The sequence below is a fragment of the Ursus maritimus genome, unplaced genomic scaffold (assembly GCF_017311325.1).
Source record: "Ursus maritimus isolate PB19 unplaced genomic scaffold, ASM1731132v1 scaffold_7, whole genome shotgun sequence".
Taxonomy (NCBI): Eukaryota; Metazoa; Chordata; class Mammalia; order Carnivora; family Ursidae; genus Ursus; species Ursus maritimus.
Window position 1 is genome coordinate 43,418,876 of NW_024426885.1, and position 16,642 is coordinate 43,435,517.

The 16,642-nt window shown below is 34.7% G+C and overlaps 1 protein-coding gene across 7 annotated transcripts in view; it reads right to left on the bottom strand.

Annotated features, from left to right (window-relative positions):
- CCSER2 (coiled-coil serine rich protein 2) overlaps positions 1-16,642 on the bottom strand; it is a 185,487-nt gene that overhangs the window by 75,068 nt on the left and 93,777 nt on the right. For 6 of the 7 annotated variants that reach the window (XM_040623888.1, XM_040623889.1, XM_040623892.1 and 3 more), the window contains one exon: positions 5,384-5,579. The exons of the other annotated variant lie outside the window; for it this stretch is intronic. In XM_040623888.1, coding sequence (XP_040479822.1) covers positions 5,384-5,579 — 196 coding nt within the window. The remainder of the gene's footprint in view (positions 1-5,383; positions 5,580-16,642) is intronic. 7 annotated transcript variants of the gene reach the window in all.

A 16,642-nucleotide genomic window follows, 5' to 3' on the forward strand; every position in this document is an offset into this window, starting at 1 on the left:
TGTCATCCCCCAATGGGCTTATCAACAAAATAGCAATGATAGCAGAGATGGAGGTTACACATAGACTCAGCAACATGGCCACCTTGGCTTTGGTCATTGCTTTGTGCCTAACCTGCCAGCAGCAGAGATCAACACTGAGCCCCTGATATGACACCACTCTTTGGATGATCAGCCAGCTACCTGGTGGCAGGTTGATTATACTAGACCACCATGGAAAGAACAATGTTTTGTCCTTACTGGAATAGACAATTACTCTGAATATGGATTTGCTTCTCTATTCACAATACTTCTATCAAAACAACCTCCATGAACTTACAGAATGCCTCCCCAATGTGGGTAAGCCTCATCCAACCCACTGAAGGCCTGAATAGAAGAAAAGGTGGAGTAAGGGAAAATTCACTCTCTTTCTGTCTGTCTTCTAGCAGGAATATTGGTCTTCTGCTGCCTTTGAACTCAGATTCATTCTGGAACTTAACTGTTGGCTCTCCTGGTTCCCAGCCTTCAGACTCAGACTAGAATTATACCACCAGCTCTCCTACGTTTCTAGCCTACCAACTGCTAATCTTGGGATCTCTCAACCTCCATAACCACATGAGCCAATTCCCTATAATAAATCTCTTCCCCCCCCTCTCTCTCTCGGTTCTTTCTCTTTGGAGAACCCAGACTAATTCCAAAGGCAATTCCTCCAAACTGGTAACAGACACTAAAGGGAAATCTAGAAAATGCAAAGGTGGTTTCTCATTTGTCCTTATCAAGTACGGCCTCTTGATCAAGTCCTCAAGATCAAAAAAATAAAGACAGCAATGAGAGGCCACTGGATTAAGAAATAACCAGCAACTAACCAGGTAAGGCAATTACAAAACTGTCTGATTAAAATCAATCTAACATACATTTACTGAGTAGTAGGTAATAGAAATTTTACATATTTGTATTTTTTCAGGAGCTCTACAAAATTCTGTTGTTTCTACTAAGAATCAGGCTACAGAAATCATTTTTATGCTACTTACATTTTCATTAATCATTTCTCTTTAGTTTCCTTTTATGAATTTAATTCTATCTTTTTTAAGATTTTATTCATTTATTTGAGAGAGAGAGAGAGAGAGTGCACAAACGGGCGGAGGGGCAGAAGGAGAGGGAGAAGCAGACTCCTCACTTTGCAAGGACCCCACCACGAGGCTCAATCTCAGGACCCTGGAATCATGACCTGAGCCGAAGGCAGATTCTTAACCAACTAGGCCAACCAGGCGCCCAATTCAATTCAATCTTGTAAGGCAAAATAGCCTAACTAAACTGCTGAAAATAATTAAAGAAAAGATTTCTGTCTAAATTTAAGGAACACTGCCTTGAGGTAAACCATTTGGAAGAGAGAACAGCAAAGTAAGCGAACCTAAGAGATAATGCAACCACCTCTTTCTTTGTGGACATTCTTCTTTCTGAGCTAGCACTCAATCAAATCTTGCGGGGCTTCATATTTTACTGAAATCAGGGTGACTTCTCCCTATCATAATCAATCTCTTATGAGTAGGCCCAAGCAGATACTGGTTACCAGTGCTTATTTAAATTCTTATGTTTGCAAATGAGTGCAAACCCCCCCCCCCATAGCAAATCCAGCAAACAAGAATGTGCAAAGAATAATCAAATTTTGAGCTGTGACAAAATGAAATTTCAAAAGAAGGCATTCACACAGCTAAAGTAATTTTAAAAATATTTTTACTATATTTTTAAAAAGAAGAGAACCTTTTTTTTAAAGAGAGAGTGGGGGAGGATGTGGGGGGGAGAGGGAGAGAGACTCTTAAGCAGGCTCCACACCCAGTGCAGAGCCAGAGGCAGGGATGGATCTCACCACCCTGAGATCATGACTTCAGCCAAAATCAAGAGTGGATGCTTAACAGACTGAGCTACCCAGATGTCCCAACAGAAGAGGATTTTTGATTAGAGATACTTTTATCTTTTCTTTTAAACATATAATGAAATGATGGAGAAGAATTTTTAAAAACATATAAACCATAATGATAAAGAGAATTACAAAGGTGACAGAAACTTTAATAAGTGATTTAGCAGGACTGGAAAAAGACATAACTGAAGTATGTATAGATGGAGAACATGGAACAAAAGAGAACCAATTTGCTCTGCACAACCCCAGTGAGGGTCAAAATGCTAGATACAGGAAAAAATGAGAATATGACCTATCGGGGTTAAAAATGATGGGAATTAACTGGAAGTCTGCATAAGGCAAGAACAGACTTCCAGTCTTCCACCTCTATTCCAAGCAAAAAAATTAGAGGTTGCTTCTCTGGAGAAAACAGAACAACCTAAGAAGGAAAAATCCTCCACTCAACAGATATTGAGGGTCCTCCAGTATCCATCTAGTACTATAAAATCAAGCCAACCAGTTGACCAGCCCAGCCCATGTACAAAGAATCCTGAATCAACTTTTTAATTCTTCACTCTTAAATATTAATGAACAACAAATAATCATTAGATATTTGAAGACAGATTCCAAAAGAAAGAAACCAAAATAAACACAAGGAACAAAATGACTATTTGGAAAAAGAGAGATAATACAAGGAACCTGAGAAATCTTAACAAAACCTAATAGGAACACTCTACTTAATATAGTCACTGATAAAATAAAAATTGAAAGATATGAATAAGGAATGGCATATAATAGAGTTCCTGGATACTGAGGATACAATTGCCAATATAAGTAATTCAACAGAAATGGAGAGCTGAAATACGATGTTGAGGAAATATCCAGAAAAGATAATCAAATCCGAAGGAAAATATGAAAGAAAAAGAGAAAAAATTGAGAATCAATTCAGAAGTTCTGGTTTGTAATTACCAAGGATTCCGGAAAGTTACAGAAAAAATTAGGTAAAAAAAAAATCATAGAAATAAGAAAATTTCACACAATATAAATATAAAAAGAATCTACTAAATTAAACATACATTAAATGGGAAACATACAAACAACTACAACAAAACTCAAATCCCAGGACACCTCTGTGAAACTACATAATGCCAAAATAAAAGATTAAAGTGCCAGGAAAAGAAAGAAAAAAGATTAAAAATCTCTCAGAAAAATAAAAACAGGCTATATAAAATGTAAAATGGATCAGAATGTAGACTCTTCTCAGTGGTTAACCTGAATCCTAGAAGAGCAATGCATTCAGACCTCTAAGGGAAAACTCATTTCTTCCATCCCTGACAAATCATTACTATTAAATATTAGAGTAGATAAAAGAAATTTTCAGCAATGCAGTAACTAAAAAAAATTTACCATCCATCTACCCTCTCTCAGAAAGTAAAGATACACTCTAGCAAAATGAAGAAATTAAAAAGAAGAAGAAGAAGAAGAAGAAGAAGAAGAAGAAGAAGAGGAGGAGGAGGAGGAGGAGGAGGAGGAGGAGGAGGAGGAGGAGGAAGAAATAATAATAATACAAGAAATAGTGGACCCAATCCTAGAATATGACAAAAGGAAGGCCCTTCATGATAGCTCTAGAGAAATCTTCAGACGGTAATCTGTTCAGACTAAAAAGGTTGACTAAGATGGAGAGGACGGAAACACTGCATTTTCATTAAGTCTCTGAATACTATGTGAATTTTTTACAACTATGTATATGTATCACACTGAACTTCTTTAAATTTAGTAGTATTAAACAGGGGAAAAATATAGGTAGTTATATGAAATCTTAGACTCATTCAGCTTTTAACTTCTACTAGCATTTTGGGAAATTTCAAAGATGCCCTAAAAAGATTCTACAATTTTTCTTTTCCTAATTTTGTTTTCATTGCACAAACAAAAAGTAAAGTTAACTCGATCAGTGTTTACTGTAACATTTCAGAGGTCATAATGACAGAAAAGAGCCATCAAGAGAGTCACAGTTTTTCTTCAAGTGTCTAAAAAAAGTCTTCTATTTTTATGGTGCTTATCATTGGTTACCAATTCATGTATTCTCTCTTGAATTATACTACTTCTCCCATTATTAGACATGATCTGCTCTGATTAGCTGGTATTTATCATGCTTCATGTTTTAGAGCAATAAACCCAGACACAGAAGAGGGTATGTGGTATATGGATAGCATAAGGACTGATTCAAAGTATATATCAAACATATTTTAGTTATTCCCCACGACTTCTACCTTCTCTTTCCTTTAACTCTGAAGCTAGGGGAGAAAATCTCCCCAGACTAGTGAGCAGAGAAATACTATAAACTAGGGTCTATCTCCTAGTTACAGTTAAAATTTTAAGCTCTATGTCTGGAAATTTCAGTCATGAAATCTCTTTCTCCCTCTAGAGAAGTCCCAGGATCTCAGATCTGAAAAAGATCTACTTCTTGCTCCCAGCCATAGCACAGAAAAAGTTTATTTTCAAAAAGTAATCCAACATCCAAAATAATGGAGAAAAGAAATCCGAAGAATCCATAATCAAGTACTTATGTAACAATTTTCATGACTTTAACAGGATATTTACACTAATCGTCATTACTATTACTAACACAGGAGCCGTTATTTCATTTCAACTAGCCTTTACTGAGCGTGTATCAAGAGACTGGTTTTGATGGACACCAGGAATTCTAAGAATTGGTCCCTAAGAACCTACAACATACAACCCTGAGGAAGGTAATCCAGAAAATAAGTTCAGCAGAGAAGCTAGATTGTTCGTTCTCAACCATAATTTTAAGGAAAATGTGGCTAGTCTACAAAAAATAAACATAGCTTTAAAAGTAACCAAAAGATACCCATGATTTAAAATTAGTATTTTATTCAAAAAAAAATAGTATTTTATTCCTTAGTTTTCTGCTATTCATCTGACCTTGTCTGAAAGCTTGAACAAAAAAAAAGTACTACTGCGTGAGAAGCCAGGTCCTAACATCCGCTCACCCTGTGTCTTTGGACTTTGGACAAGTCACATCACTGCTATGAGTCTAAAAAAGTGAAAGGACTAAGGAAGACTAAATTTGAAGGTTTCAAACAAAAGTTAAATTATATGGCTATGATTATGTAAGTAAAAACTGCTGTTTATTTCCTACAGCCACTGATAACTAAATGCCTGAATACTAATCTTCAGTTGTTAGATCTCTAAATTTACAACTACTATTTCTAACTCTGTCAATAACCTTATAATGCGATAAGGAAATAGGAGAAAAACTGGTTTACCAAATATCACACAGCTCATAAATGCTGGGGACTGTACTGAAAGCATCACACAAAATCCCACATTTTTTCTTCCAACAAAAGTTTGTTAGGTATTATTTACAAGCATTATTTTTACAGAAATTTGAATAGACATCAGAAACCCAATTAACTTAAAAAAAAAAAGTAAAATCAATCCATTTTGCAATTCAAAATATCAGAGCTAAAAATGTTTATATATACTCACCTGATGCAATAGACGTTTCAGTTTGAGTAACTGAGTTTTTACAGCAGTACAATCTTGGACCATGTGCCGGAGCGTCATCTCATCCAGTATCACTGTATTTTCGGGTACATCTACAAATATCTTCTGAGCCTGGAAAAAGGGGGTCCCTCCATAGCTTTCAAAATGACCCAAAGGAGATTCTCTATAGGGAGAGCCTCTGGAAGGGCAGGGGAAGAAGTTGGAGGGAAAAGATATACAATATAATTTCAGAAAGAAATAGGGTAATGAAATTATTGCAGTGATTATTACAAATCATTTACCATTATCACATAGCCTTTGACTTTTGTTTACCTCAGACACTGAATTTGTTTCCACCAAAATTTCCAATCAGTTCTAGTTCTCATTAATATAATTATCTTCTGCATTCTTCCCCCTTTTTGTGCATTTTGAACATTGGTGAATAAACCTTATTCCTTAGGAAATGGAAGAAAAACAAAAAACTCTAGGGAAAGGCCTTGCCTGAAAAAAATTATACTTATTTTCCTTGCCTGAACAGACTGCACTTTAGCTTTTGACTTTCATTGGCCTCTTGAACTTCACATCTTTTTTTAGCCCCATAACTATGCTACCTATGTTAATTCCCAGTTTGGTCACACACCCCTAGTTTCTGATCCTTTGTTAGTTCCGGCAAAGAGTTAAGACAGACAAACTGTTGCTTCTTATTTTTTTACATTATTGATAAATTTTCTTTTCCAATAAAGGTTAAACTTGGTTTTATAAAAGTCTTATACACACCACATATTTCCTAACTGTAAGCTATATTTTTTAAAAAATCTACTCTAAGAAAGTTTAAACTTCTCTCTAGTTTCATACAACATACATACTGAAAAAGCAGGAAAAAAAATAACTAGGGCTAATGTGTTTCATGGATGTGAAAAACAATGTTTTAATCAGAAGTCACTTGCTACAGCCATTTTGAAATTACTACATTCACATAATACATAATTCCAGTTGGTTCTTAAGACATGAACTTTTTATACATGTAAATATGTATAAATATAAAAATAAAAAATATATAAGATATATAGAATAACACACTGAAAAAGTATTCTCTTCAATATAATGGCTATGTTAACATATCAGGATTAAAGTTAAATTCATGATGCATTAAATTTGCAAAAGCCACAACACATTAATTTTTAACCAGACTGAAAAAGTAGAAACATGGTTTTCACTAAATTTTCTAGTTTTTAAACAACTAGTCCCAAATCTCTAAACTCTTAAATATTTAAAATAAGCCTGGTTTTCACAAGATTGTATTTCTCTGAAACTGTTTTCTGTATATGATTTCAGGTCTGATTGTTTTAATCCAAGGGAAAAAAAAATTTAAGAACTTTCAAATTGCTGATCTATAGCTGAGACCTATGTGTTTATATATAACTTTGCTTTATTTTTATTGGTTCAAATTAGAGTTGAATTATTAAATTCAAATACTGATCAATTAATATTATTTAACTACTCATTACTGAATAGATGGGCAATCTATACATGGAATGATAAAAATACATAGTAATAATAAGTTAGCAAAGCAGTAAAACAAAAATATAGAATCATCTGGCATATGAAGAGTAGAGATAAGCAATATTTTCAGAGAAAAAAGTTGACATACTTTGGAAGATTTTCTTAGGCAGAAAAGAACCTGGGATGAACTATAAAGTATGAGGTTTGAATTTGACTGGAATGAAAAGTGAAGGCTTTCTGGAAAAAGAAAATGAAAAGCAATGGCACAAAGTACAAGGCATGTTTTTCAGGGACAGGGACACTTTTAAATATGGCTTATGAGGCCAAAGATAGCCTGAATCCAATTTATTCTTTAACTTCATCCCCTAACACATCTGCCTCCCTCAGACTGATTTCTTAATCCACAGTCAATTACCTGAGATTGCCTGAAGCACACTACAATCTCCCTCATCTCCAAACCTATGTCAATCTCTCTGTATCCTGGCCAGGCTACCCACCCTGCCCTCCACTGCACACTTGACCTGAAGAATGATAACTCTTCATCTTAAATTAGTTGGCATTTCCTCAGGGACAGCTTTCTTAATCCCCCAATGGAGGGCTTCGTACTTCCACAGGTGTCCTTCTAGAGCCCTCTAGTATGCCCCACTATATTACCTGACATAGTATATTGTGTTGATTTGCAATCTGCGGCAAATTATAAACTCCATGAAGACACAGACTGTATATTCTTTTCCTCTGTATCAGAGACCAGTTAGCTTTTTGTTTATTTTTGTTGCTGCTGCTTTCACTGAATGATTAAGGATCATGGATTTTTAACCAGTAGGTTGTTTCTTTTCAAGCTTCCATCGCTGAAATTCTAAAGTTCTTTAGTTCTACTTTAAAATTATAATCTGGAAGCAGTTACATTAAAAAGTTCCAGTTAATAATCAAATTAAACTTTACCTGCTATGTTACCAAGTGAATAAAACAAAGATTAGAGAGGGAAGAGACTGAAGGAGACTGCTCTGCAATCTACAGTATGAGAAATAGGTACAGAGTAAAGCTTGTTTCAGGCTGACTAAATATTAACCACACGGAAGGAACTAATGAATTAAAAACATTCAAAGGAAGAGTTACAAGTCTTTTATCACTAACAATAGTGAAAGATTTGGTATCTAGAAAACCACAATGGTATAAAAGAGCCACCTCTTGACTAGGATTACGGTTTAAGTCCTGACTGACAATAACCAGCTACTGAAAATATTTAATGTCTTTGGGCCATAATTTCTTTAACTCTCAGTGTTCTCCAGTATGAAATAAACAAAGTTCAAACACCTTAGGTTGAAGTTCAAATACTTACCCCATGAGTTCCAAAATGAAACTTACATCTCCTCATACTAAAATGCTACTTCCTCTAAAAGCCCTTCCTGATTCCCTCAACTAGATAAAATTAGCACTTAAGGATTCTTAATTTATTTAGTACAAATTAAAGAAATCTATATAGCTATCACCTCTAACTAGATTACAAGCCCTCTGCAAATAAGACCATATCTTATTCATTTTCATATTACCTGCACACATTACCTGAGTTCAAATCTCAGCTTTGTCACTTACTAGCTAGTAACAGGACAAGTTACTTAAACTATCCTTCACTTTTTTGATCTATAAAATGAGGATAATACGAGTACTTACCTCATTAGATTGGTGTAAGTCTCAAATGAGGTAATATATGTTAAAGTGCTTGGAACAGTGCCTGATATATTGTAAATGTTAAATAAAAACTAATTGCTATTGTATTATTGTTGTTACTATAATTTGCAACTTCTTTATATTGAAAAAATTTTCTAACATAAATGTCAAAAGCATACTATAATGTCATATAACCTTCACCTATATTCTTCAATTGATACATTTTAACACAATTTGTTTATACTTGTGTATTTGGTGTGAAACGATCTGACAATACATTGGAAATAACATTACACCTTACTGAACTTCACTGGAAAAAAATGAAAATAAAGGGGAAGGTCAAAAGAAGACAAAGATGGAACAGAAAGCAAATATATAATGGGTTATTTTCAGAAAACAAAAGGACCCTATTAAAGATAGGAGAGGAAAGAAAATAGAACCGGAAGATAATGAAGATTTTGAGATTTCACATTCTGAGAGGATGATGCAGTTCACACATGGGAATCTGAACCTTAAAACAGAATGAGAGATAAAATCACTTTCTAGGAGTACAAGCACAAACCCAGGGTTGAAGACATAAAGAAGGTAAAGAAAAAGAAACATGAAAAATAGAGAAATTATTGGACACAACACCTCATAACACTGGACAGTAAGCAGTGTTTTAGCACAGGCAGACTCTCTGTAGCTGACCACAGGCCAGGCAGGCTATTGAACATGAAGAAATGAACCAATACAGGTATGGATTAAGGCAAAAATGAGTTCAGTAGTTACAGAGGCATGAGAAAGAAATGTCCACCATCACCAATTTTATTTAACATTGTTCTAAATATAGCCAATAAAATCATCCCCCCAAAATGGGATCGGAATAACTGTAAAAAGGAATCTCTAAGAGATAAGCTTTTGTTTTTAAACCATTTAAATTGAATCCATACAATAGCAGCACCTGCTATTCAATCCACACACCTAATAATAAAACACTGCATAATCATTATTGCCGTTTTAAAGGAATCTCCCCAAATTACGTGGCTGTACCCATATACTTATATCCTTCACTTCTACCCAAGCTTCTTGATTACTTCGATGTGTCATTCTGTGCTAATCTGAAGGTTTGTGATTCACACATTAGCAGTTGGAAATGTGTATGTGAGAGAAACAGGGAGAAAGAGAATTTTTCTTCTTCATTTATTTCCTAATCTGAGTCACACTTTGATTTCACAAAACCTTTAGTGTTTCTTTTTTCACCTTTAATAAAAACTGTATATTAAAAGTTAAATATATGTATTTTTATATTCATGGTTATTATATTTTTTCAATATTAGATTCAATACAATCTCAATCAAAATCCCACCAAATTATTTTGTGAATTTCAACAAAGTGATTCTAAAGTTTATATGAACAGGAAGAAGAGCCAGAATAAACAATAAAAAGAAAAAGAAAGTCTGAATACTGACCCTATCTGATTTCCAGACTTACTACATAAAGTGAGAGTAATTGAGACTGGTGCAGATGAAAAAATAGACAAATAGATCAGTGGAACAAAATAAAATATATCCACACATATAGTCAAACGATCTTTGATAAAAGAGCAAAGGCAATTCAAAGGAGACAGGATAACAGAAATACCATATGATCTAGTAATTCCACTACTGGGTATTTGCCCAAGAAAACAAAAACACTAATTTGAAAAGATACATGCACCCTTATGTGTACTGCAGCATTATTTATAATAGTTGAGATACGGAAGCAACCCAAGTGTCCGCTGATAGATGAATGGATAAAGAAGATGTGGTGTGTGTATGTGTGTGTATGCACACAATGGAATATTACTCAGTTACTAAAAAAAAAAGAAAAGATCTTGCCATTTGCAGCAACATGAATGGACCTACAAGGTATTATGCTAGGTGAAACAGGTCAGACAAAGAGAGATAAATACCATGATTTCACTTATATATGGAATCTAATAAATAAACAAACAAAGAAATAGACTCTTACATACAGAGAACAAACTGATGGTTGCCAGTGGGAATCTAGGTAGGGGGATGAGTGAAATGAATAAAGGGTATTGATGGGTACGAACTTCCAGTTACAAAATAATAAGTCACAGAGATGAAAAGTACAGCACAGAGAATATAGTCAGTAATATAATAATGTTGTTTTGGTGACAGATGGTGATGATCTTTATGGTGAGCACTGAGTAATGTACAGAACCGCTGAATCAATATGTTGTACACCTGAAACTAATATAACACTGTATGTTAATTATACTTCAGTAAAAAAAAATAAAGAAAATATAGGAAAAGAAAAAAACAAAAAACAAAAACAAAGGAGACTGGATAGTCTTTTCAACAAGTAATACTAGAAAAACTAGAATCCATAGAGAAAAAAAATGATCCTTCACACTGTTCACAAAAATTAACTCAACAAGTATCAAAGACCTAAATGTAAAATGTAAAACTACAAGGTAACAAAGAAGAAAATCCAGGTGACACAGCATTAGGCAACAACTTTTTAGATATAATACAAAAAGTATAATCCATGAAAGAAAAAATTTATAAACCTGAGTGCATAAAATTTAAAACACCTGCTCTTTGAAAAAAACACCATTAGGAGATTTGAAAAGGGAAGTCACAGACTGGGAGAAAATATTTGTAAAATATCTGATAAAGGTCTGGTATCTAAAATATACAAAGAACTCTTAAAATTCAGTAAGAAAAAAAAACAACGAAATTTTAAAATGAGCAAAAGTTCTAAACAGACATCTCACTAAAGAAGATGTACAAATGGCAAATAAGCATATGAAACAATGCTCAACATTATACATCCTTAGGGTACTACAAATTAAAACAGCAATGAGATATCACTACCCACCTATTAGAATGGTTAAAATTCAAAACACACCACCAAATGCTGGTGAGGATATGTAACAACAGAAGCTCTCATTCACTGCTGGAGAAAATGTAAAATGTACAGCCAATTTGGCAGTTTCATACAAACTAAACATCTTACTACATGATCCAGCAACCGTTGCTTCTTGTTATTTACCAAAATGAGTTCAAAACTTACACACGTAAAAGTTTAGAGCAGCTTTATCCATAATTGCCAAATTTTGGAAGCAATCAAGATGTGTTTCAGGAGGTGAATTGATAAACTATAGTACACCCACACAATAGATTATTATTTAGTGATAAAAAGAAACGAGCTATCAAGCCATGAAAAGGCATGGAGGAAACTTAAACGCATATTGTTGAGGGAAAGAAGCCAATCTGAAAAGACGACAACTATATGGCATTCTGGAAAAGGCAAAGCTATGAAGACAGTAAAAAGATCAGTGGTTGCCATTAGTATTGGTGGGGGCTGAGGGAGAAGGAAGGGATAATACAAGGAGGACATGGGAGTCTAAGAGCAGTGAAATTATTCTGTATGATAGGTAATGGTAGATACAGATCATTATGCATGTGTCAAAGGCTACAGAATGTATATACAAAGAGTGAACCCTAATGCAAACTATGGATTTTATTAGTTAATAACAGTGTATCAATATTGACTGATCGATTGTAACAACTAATCTGAGATGTTAATAATAGGAAAAATTGTATTAAAAAAGGTGAGGGAGTATATGAGATTTCTCTGTGCTTTCTGCTCAATGTTGCTAAAACTAAAACTGTTCTAAGAAATGAACTCTATTAATTAAAAAAAAAAAAAATGACAGAAGGAAGTATTTCCAGAATGGAAGAATAAAGATCTCCAAAAAGTCCACCCCTCCATAAAAGCACTGAGAACACTGGTGAATTTGTCAAAATCAACTTAGTCATTACCATGGAAAACAACCAAACGCCTGCCACAATCAAGGAGCACTTATAAAAAGAAAGAAAGAAAGAAAGAAAGAAAGAAAGAAAGAAAGAAAGAAAGAAAGAAAGAAAGAAAATGGAAAAAGAAAGAAAAGAAAAGAAGAGAAAAAAGAAAAAGAAAAGAAAAACCCACTTGAATCTTGGTGAAAACAAACTCTGTGGATTTTAATTTACTCTATTGCCATGCCTATCTCCCCAGCTCTGTGGTAGCTTGAAAAACAAGAGGCTTACAAGCATAATAGCAGTGAAATTCAGTAATTACTAGGGGGAGGAGTGAATGGTAAACTGGGTTTGGAATTCTTTGAAAAGCACCATTTCCAGAAAAGAGTTACTATTTGATCTAACTAGCACCTCCCTAGAAAAGGTCCATTCTCAGTTGTTGTTTTATTTGACCCAATTCTGAGGTTTCTCAGTGGGAACAGCCTTATCTCTAGCGCATTTGTTGAAAAAAAATCAGTGCAATTGTTTAAAATTTCAAGCTGCCACAGATGGGCGATCAAAACAAGAGGTGATCAAAAAACTTAAAAGAAAAACCTGAAGAAGGAGATGCCCACAGGAGGCTTTGAAATGCCCCAGCATATTCTTGGACACAGAGAAGGCCATACAGCTGTGCAGGGCTGTGTGCATGCCAAGGAAATACCTGGGAAGGCCTTCACCTCTCACCCTTGGCTGACCTTGAGTCTCTGAGCAAGGAGGAAATGAAGGCTAAGGCAGAGCTGCAAACTGCTTACAAGGTTACTGAAGGTATCCCTAAACACATACATATATAAAGCCCCTTGGCAAAGGCTGGGATACTTACTAGTTCAAGGCATTTAAAAAAAATTGTGGTCTAGTCATTAGCTCAACAAACTCCAAGATATATTAAATTAAGAAACACATAAAATAAACTATCAAAAGCTAAAGAAAAAGTGAGAATCCTGAACAAAGCAGGAAAAATATGACTCATTAGAAGACACACTCAGTAAGATTAACAGCTGATTGTTCATAAGAAAGCACGGGGGTCAAAAATGTTAAAAGGAAGACTGTCAACCAAGAATTCTATATCTAGAAAAATTAATGAGTCTTAGAAATTAAAGAGAAATTAAAGCATCACCATATTAAAAAAAAAACTGAGAGAATGTGTTGCTATCAGATGTTCACTACAAGATAAACTGTAGTTGGAAACTTTAATACTTCCTCCTCATTAATGGATATAACTAGGAAAAAGGTTAGCAAGGAAACAGAAGACTTGAACAATACCAAAAACTGACAAAACTCAGTAGATAACTATCTACAGAGATTAAATTAGTAATCAAAAAAACTTTCCACAAAGAAAAGCCCAAGCCCAAATAATTGCACTGGTGAATTCTATAAGCTCTTCCAAAAACAGAAATGAAAGAAACACTTTCCTACTCAATCTACATGATCATAATACCAAAAGCACACAAAGACATCTCAAAAAAATAAAATTATAGACCAGTATTTATTATGAATATATACACAAAAATCCTCAGCACAATACTAGCAAATTGAATTTAGCAATATATAAAAGGATTATATACCATGACCAAGTATTATCTACCCAAGAAATCCAAGGTTGATTCAACATATTTAAATCAGTCAATGTCATATACCACATTAAGAGAATGAATGCAAAAAAAATTATTATCTCAATAGTCACAGAAATAGCATTTGACAAACTCCAACACACTTTCATGACAAAAACACTCAACAAAATATGAACAGAAGGGAACTTCCTCAACTGATAAAGACTACCTATGAAAAAGCAGAGCTAACATCATACTTAACAGTAAAAGACTACATGCTTTACCCCTAATATGAGAAAGGCACAAATGTTTGCTCTCACCACTCCTGTTCAACGCTGTATTGAAGGTTCTACCCACAGGAATTACGCAGGAGAAAAAAAATGAAAAGCACCCAGGTGGGAAAGAAAAGTGTAAAACTATATCAATTCCCTGATGACATGACCTCGTTCATATACAGAGACTCCTAAGAAACTACGGAGTTAGGAGGTTAAATGAATCATATACATGAGCACTGGAGGCATTCAGGATTGCACCAAAGCTTATAATGAACAGGAAAAATGAGCCAAGGGTCAAGATTTTTGTGAGCAAGGGGTAGGGACCAATAAGGAGGATTTGATACAGCCAAATGCCCTAAGTCTCAAAGGAAAGAGACTGAAAAATACTTTGATTAGAAGCAAATAAGAAGTGAAGACAAAGACCCCAACTCTAAACAGTAAAGTACTGGAGAGACTGGAAAATAAGAATCCCTCATATAAAAATACTACTGGAGAATTAGTACATTTAGGAAACAGATTTCAGTTGTAATCAGGAGAATGTAGGCAAAGAGTAAGAAAAAAAAAAAAGGTAAAAAAAAGTGAGTTTGTTAGGATGTGAGAGAATTCCATATAGCATAATGGAAAGTATAGGGAAAGAAGGAGGTTGCGGGAGAAAGAGGAGTGAAAGGTTAGGCCAGATGAAAAGAGAGCATAGTATAATGATAAAAATAAAAGGAAACTGTTCAGTGGTTCTGAATTACCAGTCCCCTAAATTATGGATGAGACAGATTCCTATAATTAAAAAAAAAAAAAGACAATGATGGGAATTAAAGAACAGAAAGGAAAGGGAACTTAACGCTCAAGAAGTCATAGAACAGGAAGAGATACTTTTACACATGCAATGTCAAAAAGGCGTTGGGATTAGTGCATCCAAACTTTTTAAAATCAAGGCATGGAGAGAAAAGAATAGTTTTAAGGTGTACTGGAGAGTAAGGCTTGTCCTGAATGGGGTTTCGCTCTGTACCACCCAACCTCATAACTAGCTCCAGGGGATCTAGATATACCAAACCCAGATGGCCACCTCAAAGGCTGAAGGGATCAATAAAATGGTTAACCTATAACTATTCATGACAAACCAGTGTGCCCACTCGTTGGGAAGTTCTGCACTGAGTCAAATTAGCAACACCCAAGAAAAGGTGCCTATCTCTTTCCTCCCAGAGAATCACCAGGGTGGATGATCCACAAATCACTAGTCCCTCAAAACACACCGTGTAAAAGTGATCTGCGGTCACGTGTTTTGTGAAATGGCTACATATCCTATCTTTTACCACATTTTGTAAAATCATAGTACTATATTTATGTATTAAAGGCAATGCAAAGTCCACTTTTAAAAAAACTCATTTAACATTAATTTGTTTATCCCTGTACTTATTTGATCAGATAATCGCTCCTCTACACCTATGAACATCCAGGAATATGGTTTTTGGAAAATGTTCTTGAACTTTCTGAAAGATGACTAATCAGTCTCAGCTTGATCATTCTCAGGGACAGAGATTACTACCTCTATCCAGGTAATTCATTCCATCTGGAACAGTCTGATTTATAATCTCATTTTAAGCTGAAATTTGCCACTCTTTATCTTAAAATAGGAAGTTTTGCTGTTAGAGATCACATCTATTCATTCCTCCAAATGACCTAGCAATCCAACTATAAACTTAGTTCTCTAAAAATGCCACAGTACTGATACATGGTTTTGCACATGTTATTTTTTCCCATCTGAATACTCATCCTTCTCCTATAGAAACCACTCCTCTGCAGTCTCTAGTCACACTTACCAGTTCAATAGCAACTTCCTTTACACACCACTACCTTAGACAAAAACCAGATGCTGCATACTTCTGGAGTCCTATATAAATCACTTTAATTGAGGCACCCATCATCACTGTACTGCAATATACCTGCCTCTCCCACAGACTCAACATCCAAGAAGTATTTACTACTCAACTTTGTATGGGATGGAAGAGGCACATGAATCTTCTACATAACCAATAACTGTAATGACTCCAACTGAGCTCATGCATTACATAATTGTTTTTAGCATCCTCAGAACAATGCTCTAAGAAGCCATTACCAATCCACAGCTATCACCTCTCACACTATCTCCAAATACATCCCAGATTGAGAATTTAGCACAGGGTTCAACATATAGGTTCTCAATGAGTATTTGTTAAATGGATGAATAAATCTTACCAGAAGTATAAGCAATGGTTCACATTTTAGTTAGCCTTCTAAATTTTCATAAGTTGGCCTTAAATTTACCTTCTTATAAACCAAATATCAATGAGGAGGGAAGCATAATCTTTATTATTTGCAATTACGACTATCTTTACATCATATTCTTGCCTGACAATAACAACTCTCTGATGTCCATTGTTTATCAAAAGCCCAGCTATAAAAAACAAC